Below are 16,082 nucleotides of genomic sequence, written 5' to 3'. Positions count from 1 at the left end.
ATGGCATCATGAATTTTAGCATTGGGTGTAAGTGTCCAGTCACCATGTTGATGACTTTCTTGTTCCTTAGTTCTAGTTAGGCTTCTTCTCTGCCACATTCTAAAACCTGTCTGACCAGGGACCACAGTGGGAGAGGAAGGATTTTGCTTTACTTCAGGGAAGATCACATGGATCATTTGAATTCATACTTACCCAAAGGCCAGAGGACAGACCAATGGGCTGCATAGAGCTCTGAGCTCAGCCCAACTGGGTTTTAAGCAAAGGAGGAAGTGGTGATGGAGCAGGAATTTTAGAGGTTTGTATGAGGTGTGATTAACAAATGAGTGATGCTAAACTAGATACTATTTTATAAACTTTTATAGCTTAGAAGACATTTATGTATGTTGTATGATCTGATGTTTACAAAACCTTTTAAATGGGTGTTAACAGGCATTATTATCTCCGTAATATATGACAGAGGTGAAAACCTAGGTTTTCTGACTCCAGAGCACATGAGTGACATGCTTTAATGATTCCACCTTGGGAAGCTCCAAGGGCTGTCATTGCTCAGAATGGTGTGGAACCCCATAGGCCTAAGTTCTGGGGTTTGCCTTCAGACTCAGTTTTAAAATTCCCCAAAGAAGAATAAGGATTATAATTTAATTTTTTTGTTGTTGACTGAGAGAGAGAGAGAGAGAGAGAGAGAGCCCTTATTTATTTACTATACATCTTTTCCTTGACCATTTGAGGGTTTCACAAGAATATTCTACCACCTCTCAGAGCAATTTAAAAAAAAAAAAAAAGACTTGGCCGGGCACGGTGGTTCACGCCTGTAATCCCAGCACTTTGGGAGGCCAAGGAGGGTGGATCACGAGGTTAAGAGATCGAGACCATCCTGGCTAACACGGTGAAACCCTGTCTCTACTAAAAATACAAAAAATTAGCAGGGCGTGGTGGCGGGTGCCTGTAGTCCCAGCTACTCGGGAGGCTGAGGCAGGAGAACGGCGTGAACCCAGGAGGCGGAGCTTGCAGTGAGCCGAGATCGCACCATGGACTCCATCTGGGTGACAGAGCGAGACTCCGTATCAAAAAAATTTAAAAAAAAAAAAGAAAAGACTTTTATTTCCATCACTTCCAAAAACATACTGGACCTGTCCTGACTTTCCTGGAGGCTCTCTCAGAGCTCTTCTAACCTTAAGTTCAAGGGCAAGGTAACTGGGAAAGGCCTGAACCTGAGTAAACACTGTTGATCCTGCAGCAGTTGTTACACATCTGCAATTGTATTTTAGTGTCATGTTTACACAACTGCCAGTCCTCATAGACAGGAAGCTTCTCAAGGGTTGGACCACACCTTCCTCTCTTTGTATCCCCTCCAACCCCCAGCCCTGCACAGGCCTTAATTCTAAGGTGGTATAAAAAAATTTTCCTGTTCTTCAGTTACTTAGAATGTATCCCTAGGGACTTACCCACAGCCTAGATGTTGGCTAGAAGATCAGAATAAACAAAATCTAAAACAATCCATGGAAGGCTTAATATTGCTCAGATGTTGATATTACCCAAAATGATCTACAAATTTAATGTAATCCCTATGAAAATCCCAATGTTTTTTTTTTCCCCAGGAATAGAAACATCATTCTAAAACCATATAGAATCTCAAGAGGCCCTGAATTGCCAAAACAATCACCAAAAAGAACCACAAAACTGGAGGTCTTACACTTCCTGATTTCAAAACTTATTACTAAGCTACAGTAATCAAAAGCATGTGGTATAGGCATAAAGACAGATATATAGACAGAATAGACAGTCCAAAAATAAACTCTCACCTACATATGGTCAAATGATTTTTCATGAGGATGCTAATATGGTTTGGAATTTGTCCCCTCCAAATCTCATGTTGAAATGTGACCTCCAGTGTTGGAGGTGGGGCCAGGTGGAGGTGTTTGGGTCATGGGGGCAGACTGCTCATGAATGGCTTGGTGCTATCCTCGTGGTAATGACTGAGTTCTCATTCCATGAGTTCACGGAAGATGTGATTATAGAAAAGAGTCAGGGGCCTCTGACATCTCTCTCTCAACATGTGATGCACTGGCTTCTCCCTCACCTTCTGCTGTGAGTGGAAGCTTCCTGAGGCCTCACCAGGAGCAGATGCCAATGCCATGCTTCCTGTACAGGCTGCAGAACCATGAGCCAAAATAACCTCTTTTCTTTATAAATTACCCAGCCTTAGGTATTCCTCATAGCAATGCAAATGGACTAACATAAATGTCAAGATCATTCTGTGGGAGAAAATATTCTTTTGACAAATGGCATTGGGAAAACTGGATATCCGTATGCAAAATAATCTGACACCATATACAAAAATTCACTCAAAACGGATCAAGGCTGGGGGTGGTAGCTCACGCCTGTAATCCCAGCACTTTGGGAGGCCACGGCAGGCGGATCACATGAGGTCAGGAGTCCAAGACAAGCCTGGGCAACATGGTGAAACTCCGTCTCCACTAAAAGTACAAAAAAATTAGCCAGGCGTGGTGGCATGTGCCTGTAGTCCCAGCTACTGGGGAGGCTGAGGCACAAGAATTGCTTGAACCTGGTAGGCAGAGGTTGAAGTGAGCCAAGATCGCACCACTGCACTCCAGCCTGGGCGACAGACTGAGACTCCATCACAAACAAACAACAAACAAACAAACAAACTGGATCAAAATACTTAAATATATAAGCACTAAAACTACAAAGCTTTTAAAAGAAAACACAGAGGGAAGGCTTCATGGGGATTAGGCAATAATTTCTTGTACAGGACAAAAAGCACAGGCAACAAAAGTAAAAATAGATCAATTGGACTACACCAAATGAAAAGCTTTTGTGCATCAAAGGACACAATCAAAAGAGTGAAAAGACAGCCTATCAAATGAAAGAAAATATCTGTAGGTCATATATCTGATAAGGAGTTACTATCTAAAATATATAAAGAACTCCTACAACTAGACAACAACAAAAAGAAAACAACTTCATTTAAAAATGGGTAAAGGACTCAAATAGACATTTCTGCAGAGAAGATATACAACTGGCCAAAAAGCACATGAAAAGATGCTCAATGTCACTAATCATTAGAGAACTGCAAATCAAAACCACAATAAGATACCACCTCATACCCATTAGGATGGCCACTATCAAAACAACCCATAAAATAACAAGTGTTGGTGAGAGAAATTGAAATTCTCAGGCATCGTCGGTAGGAATGTAAAATGGTGTGGCCACTATGACTGGCAGTATGTACGTATATGTGTAGTATGGTGGCTCCTTAAAAAATTAAAAATAGAATTACCATATGATCTAGCAATTCCTCCTGTGGGTATATGCCCAAAAGAACTAAAGCAGGAACTTGAACAGATACTGTGTACACGTAGTCATGGTAACATTATTCACAATAGCCAGAAAGTGAAAGAAACCTCAGTCTCTATCAATAGGTGAATGAATAAAAATAATGTGGCATATACATACAATGGAATGTTATTTGACCTGGAAAAGGAAGGAAATTCTGACACATGCTGCAGCATGAATGAACCTTGAGGACATTTTTTTAAGTGAAATAAGAGATACCTAGAATAGTGAAATTCATGGAGACGGAAAGAAAAATGGTTGTCAGGAGCTGGGGAAAGGAGGGAGAGGGTAGAGTTTCAGGCAGGTGCGGTGGCTCACACCTGTAATCCCAGCACTTTGGGAGGCTGAGGTGAGAGGATCACCTGACCCCAGGAGTTCAAGTTCAGCCCTGGTAACAGAGTGAGATCTTCATCTCTACGAAAAATCAATAAGTTTAGCTGGGTGTGGTGGTGCACACTTGTAGTCCCAGCTGCTCAGGAGGTCGAGGTAGGAGGATTGCTTGGGCCTGTGAAGTTGAGGCTGCAGTGAGCTATGACTGCACCACTGCACTCCAGCTGGGGCAGCAGGGCAAAACCTTGACTCCAAAAATAAAAATAAATAAAATAATAAGTAAATAAATAAAGGGTAGACTTTCAGTTTAGCAAGATAAAAAGAGTTTTCAAGATGGATGGTGGTGATGGTTTCACAACAATATGAATGTACTTAACATCATTGAACTGTACACTTAAAAACGGTTAAGATAACACATTTCATTATGTCTATTTTACCACAATTATTTAAAAAGTAGAACAATGCTCCCAATTCAATTTTGTAAAACACTAGTTGATTTACGTTGAGGTTTGTGCTCTTGAAGTGGTTTGTTTCATGGGAAAAAGCTCATTAGAACTTGGGCATTGTGAGTGTCCCCCATCAAGAACTGCCTGAACCTTCCACAGTCATGGGGCTCTGCTCCGCACATCTACTTCTCCCTGCCCACCCCCATCTTGCTGATGGAAGCTCTGGAGTTGAGGGATAGCCAGAGTGGGTCCAGGGTCCGCACATGCCAACTAGACCTAGACATGTTTGCTTTGACTCTGGTTTCCTGTAGGGAGTGTAGGGGAAGATGAGCAATTGACCTTGAAGTATTTCAACACTGTCTAAGGAAGTTAAATGAAACAGCTCAGAAGGAGGTCAAAGTAAACTCCCAGAGGCACGCAAGTATAATTCACCTCAATCAATGTCACTGGAGGTGGACGGCGATGGGTCCTGCAAAATCTTAGTCCTGCCAGCAGGTGGCACTTACCAGCAAGTTGTCACCAGCTGTGTGGCCATGGGGAAGTCATTAACCCTCTCTGGGCTTCACTCATTACCCTTAACGTGAGGACAGTACTTCCCCTATCTATCTAAAAACGTTATTTTAAAAAAATGAGAAAACTGCATATGAAAAATGTTTCAAAACTAGTCTAAAGAGATCTCTGTATAAATACGAATTTCTCCAGGCTGGTCAGTTTTTGTTTAACAAATGAGGCCAGTCGTACCTTTCTTGCCTGGACTTGTAAAATTACAGGTACCCTCTATAAAGTGTGGGCACAGGATCTGGCCTAGAGTGGGTTCAATACGTGGCAGCCACGATGGTTTTTACTTACTGCTGCTCCCCTGTGAGTGGCCCTGACCCACCCTCCTCACTAGGAGAGGGTGGGCTGGGAGGTAGGACGGCGGGAGGATAGTGGGAGGGTGGTGTGTAGTTCTGATGCTGCCTGTCCAGCACCCGTTCCCCTGTCTTCTTGTAAAGGCAGCCCTACTTTTCCTGGGGGTGATTTTCCTTCCCTGTGTGGTTCAGGTGTGGTGCCCTTGCCGCCTCCTCCCTTCCCATCCTTCCCTGGTCCTCCAGGCTGGGCCAGCCAGCATATTCCCTCCCCTTCCCTCTTGGCCACAGTGATTGGCTCAGTGATGATGGGACTGTGACCAAATCCAGGATAAGGAAACATAACTCTGGGTCTTTTGCTGGACCCACTGGGAAACAGAAACACTTTTCTATGAGGCCACTTAGATGGTAGAAGGTAAGCCTTGATCAGGAAGAAAATGAGGCCAACACAAAGGAAAGAGAATTAGAGAGAGAGAGAGAGAGTCAGACAATTGATGAACACATTCGGATATCTGGAGTCAACCAAATCTAAACCACTGCTGGGTGTTTTAGTTACTTAAGTCAATAAATCTACTCCTTTTTAAAAATTTCTAGTTTGAGTTAAGTTTCTGCCCCTTGTAATGGAAAGTTTTCATTAATGTAATTGGGAAAGACATAGACTTTGAATTATCCCCCAACCTCAATGATGTACCTTATTTTTCTTCTGGAAGGATCCCCATAACAACCACTCACCCTGCGTCCGAACTCTTCCCCTTGCTTCACCTCCCGAGGATAGCCGTCAATCAGGAAGCCCCTGGTGTCCCCGAGGCTGGCCACCATGGCCTCCTTCAGGAGCTCCAGAACGATGCCCTAGAGCAAAGCGAGAGTGGTCAGGACCTGAACTCCTTCACAGAACACTAGAAGTACCCCAAGTCTCCTTCAGTCATCCACTGGGCGGGGGAGGAAGGTTCAGATAAGGTTAACAGCAGACAGCGATTGACCATATTTCATTTCACTCTTCCACCTCCACGCCATATTTTAATATCTATGAAATTGGCAGGTATTTATAATCAGTTCTGCATCATAGTTTAATTGTTAGTGTTTTTTTCTTACTGGTATATTCTTACCAGTTATCTATCTTAAAATATTGGCATCTTAGACTAGATGAGATAAGGTAGCTGTATTTTATATGGTATCACTCCATGAATTAGGCATAATGGCAATTTAAAACTAGACAAAACATGGTATAAAAAGTATTTTACTGGCTGGGTGCGGTAGCTCATGCCTGTAATCCTAGCACTTTGAGAAGCCGAGGCAGGCGGATCACCTGAGGTCAGGAGTTCAAGACCAGCCTGACCATCACGGCAAAACCCCATCTCTACTAAAAATACAAAAAGTAGCCAGGCATCATCATTGTGGGTGCCTGTATTCTCAGCAACTTGGGAGGTTGAGGCAGGAGAATCACTTGAACTCGGGAGGTGGAAACTGCAGTGAGCCAAGATCGCGCCACTGCACTCCAGGCTGGGTGATGAGTGAGTCTGTGTCTCAAAAAAAAAAAAAAAAGGTATTTTGCTGTTAACCTTTTTCCAGTAAATATTTTATAAAATTTGACATCTACTTAAAAGACTTTTGGTAGATGTAAAGTAGCATTTTCAAGCAAGATCACTTTCTTTGTTGAAAATTTGTATTTAACAAGTGCTTATGGTAAATGAAGTAGGAGAAATACACCAGAGTCTGGAAGTTGGTAGAGGAAAAATGCAATCAGCTGCCAGTGGAGGAACTCCCTGCTTGTGGGATCTGTGCCTTCTGGCAGGGGCTTGGGGAATGTGGCCATTGCAAGTGTGGTCAGAATCTATCCCTAGATAATAGCGAATGAAGTCCTCATGAAGTTTATATTCTAATGAAGAAGACAGACAATATTGATGAACAAATAAATATATAATGAAGAGTCAGCTACAGATAACTGACAGGTACAAAATTAAAGCAGGACAAAGAGGTACAGAATGCTAGAGGTGTTACTTTCTATAGGGTGGTCAGGGAAGGCATCTGATAAAGTGTAACACTGAAGTGGAGATCTGGATGAAGGAGCAAACTGTGTGACTGGATGAAGAGAGAGCATCAGGCTGCAGACAGAGCAAATGCAAAGGCCCTGCGGCAGGAACAGTCTGACGTGTGGGAGGAACAAGGAGGCTAGTGGTGGGTGGGAGTGAGCAAGGTGAGAGTGGTGGGAATAACACTGGAGAGGGAGCTGGAGGCCAGAGCTGCAGGAAGGACTGTGGATTTCATTCTAAGTGCAGTGGGCAGCCATTGGAAGGGTTTGAGGAAGGGAATAACGCACTTTGGTAAATGCTTTAAAGAAATCATTCTGGCTGTGTCACAAGTGTTTGAACCAGAGAAACTCCATCTTGAATAAAGGCTGGATAAAATAAGGCTGAGACCTACTGGGCTGCATTCCCAGAAGGTTAAGTTGTTCTTTTTTTTTTTTTTTTTTTGATACTGAGTCTCACATTGTCGCCTGGGCTGGAGTGCAGAGGCATGATCTTGGTTCACTATAACCTCTGCCTCCCAGGTTCAAGCGATTCTCCTGCCTCAGTCTTCCAAGTAGCTGGGATTATAGGTGCCCGTCACCACGCCCAGCCAATTTTTTGTATTTTTAGTAGAGATGGGGTTTCACCATGTTGGCCAGGCTGGTCTCGAACTCCTGACCTCGTGATTCACCTGCCTCAGCCTCCCAAAGTGCTGGGATTACAGGCATGAGCCACTGCGCCCAGCCAGGTTAAGCATTCTAAGTCACAGGATGAGATAGGGGGTCAGTACAAGATACAGGTCATAAAGACCTTGCTGATAAAACAACTGCAGTAGAGAAACTGGGTAAAACCCATCAAAAACAAGACGGCAACAAGAGTGACCTCTGGTTGTCCTCACTGCTACACTCCCACCAGCGCCATGACAGTTTACAGATGCCACAGCAACGTCAGGAAGTTACCCTATATGGTCAAAAAAGGGAAGCATGAATAACTCACCCCTTGTTTAGCATATCATCAAGAAATAATCCATAAAATGGGTAACCAGCAGCCTTCGGGGCTGCTCTGTCCATGCAGTAGCCATTCTTTTATTCCTCTACTTTCTTTTTTTTTTTTTTTTTTCTGAGACAGAGTCTCGCTCTGTCGCCCAGGCTGGAGTGCAGTGACGCGATCTTGGCTCACTGCAAGCTCTGCCTCCTGGGTTCAGGCCATTCTCCTGCTTCAGCCTCCCGAGTAGCTGGGACTACAGATGCCTGCCACCACACCCGGCTAATTTTTTGTATTTTTAGTAGAGACAGGGTTTCACTGTGTTAGCCAGGTTGGTCTCGATCTCCTGACCTAGTAATCTGCCTGCCTCGGCCTCCCAAAGTGCTGGGATTACAGGCGTGAGCCACCACGCCCGGCTCTACATTCTTAACAAACTTCCTTTCACTTTACAACTCGCCCTGAATTCTTTCCTGCACAAGATCCAAGAACAGTCTCTTGGGGTCTGGATCGGGACCTCTTTCCGATAACAGCTGCTGTGGAAAGAGGAGACTGTAGGGAAAAGGGTGGGCTCCGGGAAGCCAGCTAAGTGGTAACTGTAATGGTCTGTTTTCCTTTCATGAGGACCATTCTGGCTTCCAGGTGGGAAACTGGTTAGAGAGGAACCAGACAGCTCTATTGCTAACAGAGACTGTATCATACAGCCCTCATTACAGAGCCTAGCATGGGACCCCGTGTGGCAGGGATGAATATTTCTTGATATCCCTACCACCCAGCTTCTCAGAGATGGATGGTGACTTAAGAAGAAGAAAAAAGATAGAAAAGGGGATATTCTTAAATTACACAAGAAGATAGCAAATTTCAAGAGAATGCCATCATACCTCCCAGGACTAGACCAAAGCATTATTTTATATTTTCTGGGGGTTTCTAATTCTGGGCTCTGCTGCACCACACTCACTTCTGTTTTGAAACTTCTCCAATTCTAAAGTGGGATGAATTTGGAGGGAAAATGTGAAATCAGGCCAACATTCGAGGGTCTGGTAGACAAACAAGATGGAAGGAGCCCGGGCCAGCTCGACCTGGCTGGGCAGAAGGGCTGTCTGCTGTAGACCTGCCTGCATCTGGATTGCTGCAAAGGAGGGCAATAAAATACAGCTATTGTTTCTTTGGGTTTCTTAGTTCCAGCAGCTCAGATTCCTTACAAAAACCCCAAAGATCTCCCCAGACAGGAAGGGCAGTAGTGTCGGGCAGGCCGTGTTGCTTACTGAGGGCACCAGGTCTCCACGTTCCATAATGTCTCTGATCAATTTGCTTCTTTCAGATTCTGATGCCAGTTCCTTACGCAGGAGCTCGCCAGTCGAGAGATGTGTAAATCCATATTTTTCCACCAGCTTTTCACACTGTGTGCCTTTGCCAGAGCCAGGACCACCTTGAAAAGAAGTCATGTGTCAGACATGCATTCCAAGTCTGGTGCCTCATTTTTAATGGTAGTCACCATGGTGAGCAAGCCTCAGTGTTCCAGTCACCAAGCATGTATTGGGAGCTTGGGATTTGCTATACCAGGAGCTGTGCTGAGAGTGGTGGATGCAAGTGGAGAATGGGATACAGCCCTTACCTTTAAAGAGCTTAGACTATCCATGAAGCAGGAGGGGGCAGGTGTTACAGAAAAACAAACAGTTACTTTTCATAGACCACTTGTAACTCATGGTCATGGGCAGTTAGTGAAGAGGAGTGCAACCTACTATGGGGGCACAGAGGAGGGGTACTTGGCTCCGTTTTGGTAGAGATGCAAAGTCAGAGAAGTTTCCTTGGAGAACTGAACCTGCTCATGTGCAAAGCACTGGCCACAGTTCCTGATAATGAATGCTCAACAAATGCTAGCTTTTAATTTAAGAAAATAAGTGTTTTTATTTTCAGCAATCTCAAACTTACAATAGAGTTGTGAGGACAAAGAACTTTCAGAAACACTTGGGAATAAGTTGCTAAGTGGATGCTTCTTTACTCCAGAACCTTTTAGTGTCATTTCCCACAAACAAGGAAACAAGCACTTCCTCCTTCATAATGATATCCTTGGACCCCTCCAAATTTCAATTGAATTGTCCCAATTGACTCCATAATGTCCTCTGAAGTCAATGGGTCAAATTCAGGATCACACATTGCCTTTCGTCGTCATGTCCTTCTGCTCTCCTTCAGTATGGAACAGTTTTTGTGGGTGTCCTTGACACATTTGAAGATTATGAATAGTTATTTTATAGAATGTCCCTCAATATGTTTTATTTCTTATTTTTTCCCTAGCTATTATCAATTCTGAGTATCTACCATATCCCTTTCATGAATAGTATGTCTTTGACTCTTTCCCTTGCCTTCCAAGTTCAATCAGTTAAGTCACAGGATTTTACATCTGAAAATAACAATAATAGCTAACCTTTGTCAAGTGCTTATTGTACCAGCCACTATTCTAAACATTTTAGGTATTATGTATGAGGTTATATAAAATAACCTTAAGAGGCATGCACTGTCATTATTCCCATTTTACAGATAAGGAAGCCGAGGCACAGAGAAGTTAACTCCATTGGGTAATGTGCACTGCTAGTGAGTAGCAAGCCTAGGACGTGAAGCCTGAGCTCTGACTCTCAGAGGCGTTCCCTTCTCTCCTCCCCACTGTGGCCACATTGACCTGGCCACACTTCAGGTCCTCATCCTCTCTCTGCCTGGCGTATGGCGAGAACTCCATCTCCGCATGTCAGAATGGGAGGAGCTTTGGAGCCCCACAGACTTGCTAGCAGGATGATGTGCCCGGAAAGCAGGGCGCTCCCACCTCCATAGCACTCAATGGCCTCCTATGCCCCCAGAGTAAAATTCAAATTCCCTACAGCAGCATCCCAACTCTCCAGAATCTAGTCCTACTTTACCTCTCCAGCATCTTTCCCCCTATTTCTTTTTCTTCTCCTTTTTTTTTTTGAGATGGAGTCTTGCTCCATCGCCCAGGCTGGAGTGCAGTGGTGCAATGTCACCTCACTGCAACCTCCACCCCCCCAGGTTCAAGTAATTCTCCTGCCTCAGCCTCCCAATTAGCTGGGATTACAGGTGCACGCCACCATGCCTGGCAAATTTTTGTATTTTTTGATACAGACAGGGTTTCACTACATTGGCCAGGCTGGTCTCGAACTTCTGGCCTCAAGTGATCCACCCGCCTCAGCCTCCTGAAGTTCTGGGATTACAGGCATGAGCCACTGTGCCAGATCCCTCTCCCCCATTTCTTACCCTCCTCCAGCACTGTCATGTCCAACTGACACAGTTCTTGGACTGACACAGTTCTTGGACTGACACAGTTCTTGGACTGACACAGTTCTTTCAATGCTTTCCATGTGCCTGGAAAGTAGGGCACTCCCACCTCCATAGCATTCAATGGCCTCCTATGCCCATACAGACTTTTCCAGGCTACCATGCTTTTGTTCTTCTTGGTCCTCAGCTTGAAAGGCCCTTCCTTCCTTCTCTTCTCTTTGTTTTCTCCCCCAGCTTTATTGAGGTATCATTGATAAAACTATAAATTTAAGGTGTACAATGTGACAATTTGATATACATATATATTGTGAAATGATTACCACAATCAAGTTAACAAACCTTCATCTCATATAGTTAACTTTTTTTTTGTGCTAAAGACATTTCACATCTATTCTCCTAGCTAATTTCAAGTATATAATACAGTGTTGTTCATTGTAGCCATCACACTGTACATGAGGTCTCCAGAACCACTTCTCCTCACTTCCCCAGCCCCTGGCAACCACCATTCTTACTATCTGCTCCTATGAATTTGACTTTTTCAGATTCCACGTACATGTGAGATCATGCAGTATTTGTCTTTCCGTGCCTGGCTTATTTCACTTAGCATAATGTCTTCCAATATGTTATCACAAATGGCAGCATTTCTGTCTTTTATGGCTGAATAATATTCTATATTCCAGCACATTTTCTTTACCCATTCATCTTTTCTTTCTTTTTTTTTTCTTTGAGATAGTGTCTTGCTCTGTCCCCAGGTTGGAGTGCAGTGACACAATCACAGCTCACTGCATCCTTGAACTCAAAACTCCTGGGCTGAAGCAATCCTCTTGCCTCGGCCTCTTGAGTAGCTGGGACTACAAGTACACACCACCACACCCAGCTAATTTTTAAATTTTTTGTAGAAACAGGGTCTCTTGCTATGTTGCCCAGGCTGGTCTTGAACTCCAGGCCTCAAGCGATCCTCTCACCTCAGCCTGTCAAACTTCTGGGATTACAGGCCTGAGCCACTGTGCCCAGCCATATTCATCCTTTTTCCTAATGATCAAGGTCTTCCTCAGCCCTTAGGCCCAGATCACATGCTTCCCTCTTCTGGCAGGAGCCAGACCTCTCACCCTTGACTCTGTTGGAGCCAATGCTGTAAACAGCGCCGTGTAATCCCTGCCTGCCTTACTCTTGGGCTGCAGCTCCCTCACTGGTTGTCGGCCCTGCAGGCTTCTCTGGGTGCCCTGAGCACATTACACAGCACCTTGCACATCGTAAGTTCGCCATAAATGCCTGACAAAGTTAAAAGGAAATATTTACCATCAGCATGCAAAACATGATTGAAATTTTAGTATGGTAATGAGGATTTACAACTCATTCTGCAATTTTCCTGGTTTGCCTTTTGTCATACTTAAAGCTCCTTTGTTTGTGCAGTTTGCAACTTCCCTCTTAAGGGACATTAGTTGTTGACCCTTTTGAAATGAGAACGGCCCCTCATTTCCCCTTCTTTGCCTTGCCAGAAAATCCAGGAAAGATCTGAGTTTTCTATCTTCTGTTCATCTATACAGCTGCTCTAAGCCAAATGGGGAGGGAGTCAGTCAGACCCCTCATAGTATTGTCAGGGATGGGCCGGATGTAATAGGAAAACAGCAATTATAGAGGCTCCCCAAAATAATGCAGACCACTTAAAGAAGCAGCCAATTGCCAGCTAATGCTATGTTTACTGTAAGCACTATGCCTCCTGTCTCTCGGTATAACGGGAATGGAGAGCGTGGGAACAAGGAGGCCACTCCGGAGAAGAAGTGCTTCCAGGTAAATGACTAAGGGGTGAAGTGGCTGAGCTCCTGCAAAGGCCATCATGGTTTCTGCGGCTGGATTTACCTGGAAATGCTTTTCCTGGGATGGCTGGGAGCCCTCCATGTGGAAAAGATATTTTCAGACTTGGCTTACAAGGCAAAAATGCCATGTTCCAATTATTTTCTTCCTTCAGCATCCTGCTAATATGACTATTACAGTTTTTGTTCCTCTAAAATGTTATTTAATAAATGTCGACACAAAGGCAATTAAAAATCTTCAGCTCAAATTAACAACAGCTGTGTGTTGAACAGCAGCCGCTGCCCCAGTTAGAAACTTTCGTGGGAGCAACAGCTGCAGATTTTTAGCATTCTTTGGCCAAATGGCGCAGGCACTGTGGAATTTTAAGTAATCTACACAATAGCTTGATTCTTCCCTTGGCTCCAAACTGAAGAACAAAGTGATTTTATCACTGCAGTGAAAGCACAAAAACTGCTGGTAGAAACATAAATTTTCATATACTGCCACTGACATATCTTTGAGGTCTTAACTGATGACTTTTAAATAAAAAACAATGGGGCCTTGATATCCCTCCAGGATAATTTGTTACACAGCAAAAGATATTTTGAGGAACCACATCTCAGAATGAGTGGGCTGTGTCCTCTGGTGGCAAGATGACTGATGACAGATAGGAGCTGTCACATTTACTGTCATCTCACGAATTTTTAGTGTATCATTACCCAAGGCTCGGACCCCTGAACAAGCCCATACAGCATACCACATGATGTGATTCACAAAGAGAGTGTGGAATATGAGATTCTATTTTGAAGATGTCTGTAAATACCTCACAAAAAGGTGGAAAATGTAAAAAGTGTTCCCTGTGAGGCCAAAGGTGCTATATTGTGAAAAGTGCAGGTACTGTGAGCGTCCACTTCCCATCTCAGTAAGTCATGTCCCTACAGGTCACGACAGCATCACCATAGAAGGAAGGGAGGGGAGAGACTGTATGGGAACTGCCAGCCCAGGGAGTCTAAGTCTGCCTTCTCTTCGGTACCTGATGTTCTTTGAGAGGTAGAACTGAAACCACCTGCATCACCTCAACATGCCCACATGGGTCACATTTTCCAGTTTGCTTTGTATTGACAGGAGCAATCCTCTCTTGTGAGATAGCTCCTGGATTCATTAGCTAGGCTCCTTAAGATAAGGACCAGCCTCCGCCTCCCAGGTTCAAGCGATTCTCCTGCCTTAGCCTCCCGAGTAGCTGGGACTACAGGCGAGTGCCACCACTCCTGGCTAATTTTTGTATTTTTAGTAGAGGCAGGGTTTCACCATGTTGACCAGGCTGGTCTCGAACTCCTGACCTCAAGTGATCTGCCCACCTTGGCCTCCCAAAGGGCTGGGATTACAGGCATGAGCCACCGGGCCCAGCCTAAAATGACCTTTGTTGACATTTTATTGCATCTTACTAACTCCAGGATGTTACCTGGAATTAAGCATGAAGCTTAATTAATACAGCTCTTTTTAAAGAAACATCTGTTGGACAGCTAGTGTGGGTTTCACACTGCTAAGCACTAGAAATAAAAAGACCCAGAACTGGGTCTTTTCCATCAGAAAGGTCACAGTCTAGTAGGGAGGACGGGCAGGTGAACCATCATCACAGCTGTGTGATAGGTTCTATGAGTGGGGCCTGTAAACACCATCGCAGAAGCACTGGCTGGGACTCCGTAGGAAGGGGAAGGGTAATTAATCACCTTTGCCAGCACAAGGGAAGTGTGGGAAAGATGGCATAAGGCTGAGCCTGGTGTCTTCAGTAATGGAACCTGGAGCATGAAAGGGCTCTGCATCTGCACAGGGGTGGAAGTGGAGGAGTATGAAGTATTATGAAGGGCACAGGACGGGTGATCTGACAATCAACACTGGTTCTGCCACTTACTAGTCACGTGGTTACAGAGCAATCTTTTAATTTCTCTAAATCTTAGTTTCTTCATCTGTAAAATGGGGGGAAATAATCACCAACTTTCTGCCTCATTCCACTTGAGGCGCTACCTCCTCATCTCCCATACCCGACCAGTTGCCAAGCTTTGTCAAGTCTACATTTGAAAAGTCTCTGCAATTTGTCCCCTGTTCTCCCAAATGTCAGTGAAAACTTTCCTGTTTCCATCTTTCTGTTAAAATGTTGGTGCTTGGTAAAAGCTATTTACAATGAAGGGGTGTTATACACCTCCATAGCTCTTCCTGAGTTACACTGTCTGGCACATCAAGGTTTAAATTAAACATAATCCAAAGTCAGTAATGAATCTGGGGACTAGCCATTACTTCCAGACTTCCAGACCACTTGCAGGTATTTAAGATATATCCGTGTGTGCACGATCTCTCTCTCTCTCTCTGTGTGTCACACACACATGTGTATATATGTGACAGTGTATGTGAAGATACATGTATCTAGTTTAGAAAACTCAATGTTTATTTTCTCCAAGTTTCAAAGCAGAGAGAACAGTATTCTCTGGGTTTAATTGCTATCAGCAAAGCTTTCCAGGCTTTAATTCCCATTCCACCGCAGTCTGAGAGATCTTTAAGCCTCCTCAGCACCAATGACCTTCATCACTAACCCAATTTCAGCCCCCCCGCGGCTCTGGATGAACCTGAGCGTTCGTTATTTGGATGTATTCTCCCACTCTGATAGCATCTTTCTCTCCCTTTCGCTTTTCCCTTGACCTCACTTCTTCTCAACTTGTTCCTTGCCATCGTTATGACCTTACTGGGTTGGCCCATCCCTTTGGGCTCCACTTACCTCCCTAGCTAGATGGGCACCAGGCCCTTTCTAGCAACCTTGAATCCTTTGCCCCACCACTTCAGTTCTATGGAACCTGCCGTGTCACCATCAGCCTACTCTCCCTGCCCAGCCCACCATAGGCTTTATTTGCATCTACTCTGGGCTGCTAAGAGTTCCCTTGAGAAAGTCCGAAAACTGAACCAACTGAGTCATGTTATCTAACTTCATAATAGTTTTTAGTGCTTCTTGGCAAATATCCTTCTTTTTTCCTGGTATCAAGTTG

General features: G+C 44.3%; 1 protein-coding gene across 3 annotated transcripts in view; it reads right to left on the bottom strand.

The window, feature by feature from the left end:
* The window catches only part of AK5 (adenylate kinase 5), a 296,670-nt gene that overhangs the window by 31,402 nt on the left and 249,186 nt on the right, over positions 1-16,082 (bottom strand). For all 3 annotated transcript variants that reach the window (XM_025389481.1, XM_025389482.1, XM_025389483.1), the window contains exons 11-12: positions 9,234-9,397; positions 5,714-5,830 (exon numbers count right to left, since the gene is read on the bottom strand). In XM_025389481.1, coding sequence (XP_025245266.1) covers positions 5,714-5,830; positions 9,234-9,397 — 281 coding nt within the window. The remainder of the gene's footprint in view (positions 1-5,713; positions 5,831-9,233; positions 9,398-16,082) is intronic.

The sequence above is a fragment of the Theropithecus gelada genome, chromosome 1 (assembly GCF_003255815.1).
Source record: "Theropithecus gelada isolate Dixy chromosome 1, Tgel_1.0, whole genome shotgun sequence".
In the NCBI taxonomy this organism is placed as follows: domain Eukaryota; kingdom Metazoa; phylum Chordata; class Mammalia; order Primates; family Cercopithecidae; genus Theropithecus; species Theropithecus gelada.
Note: the sequence above shows the minus strand (reverse complement) of the source record. Positions and strands in the feature narration are given on the sequence as shown.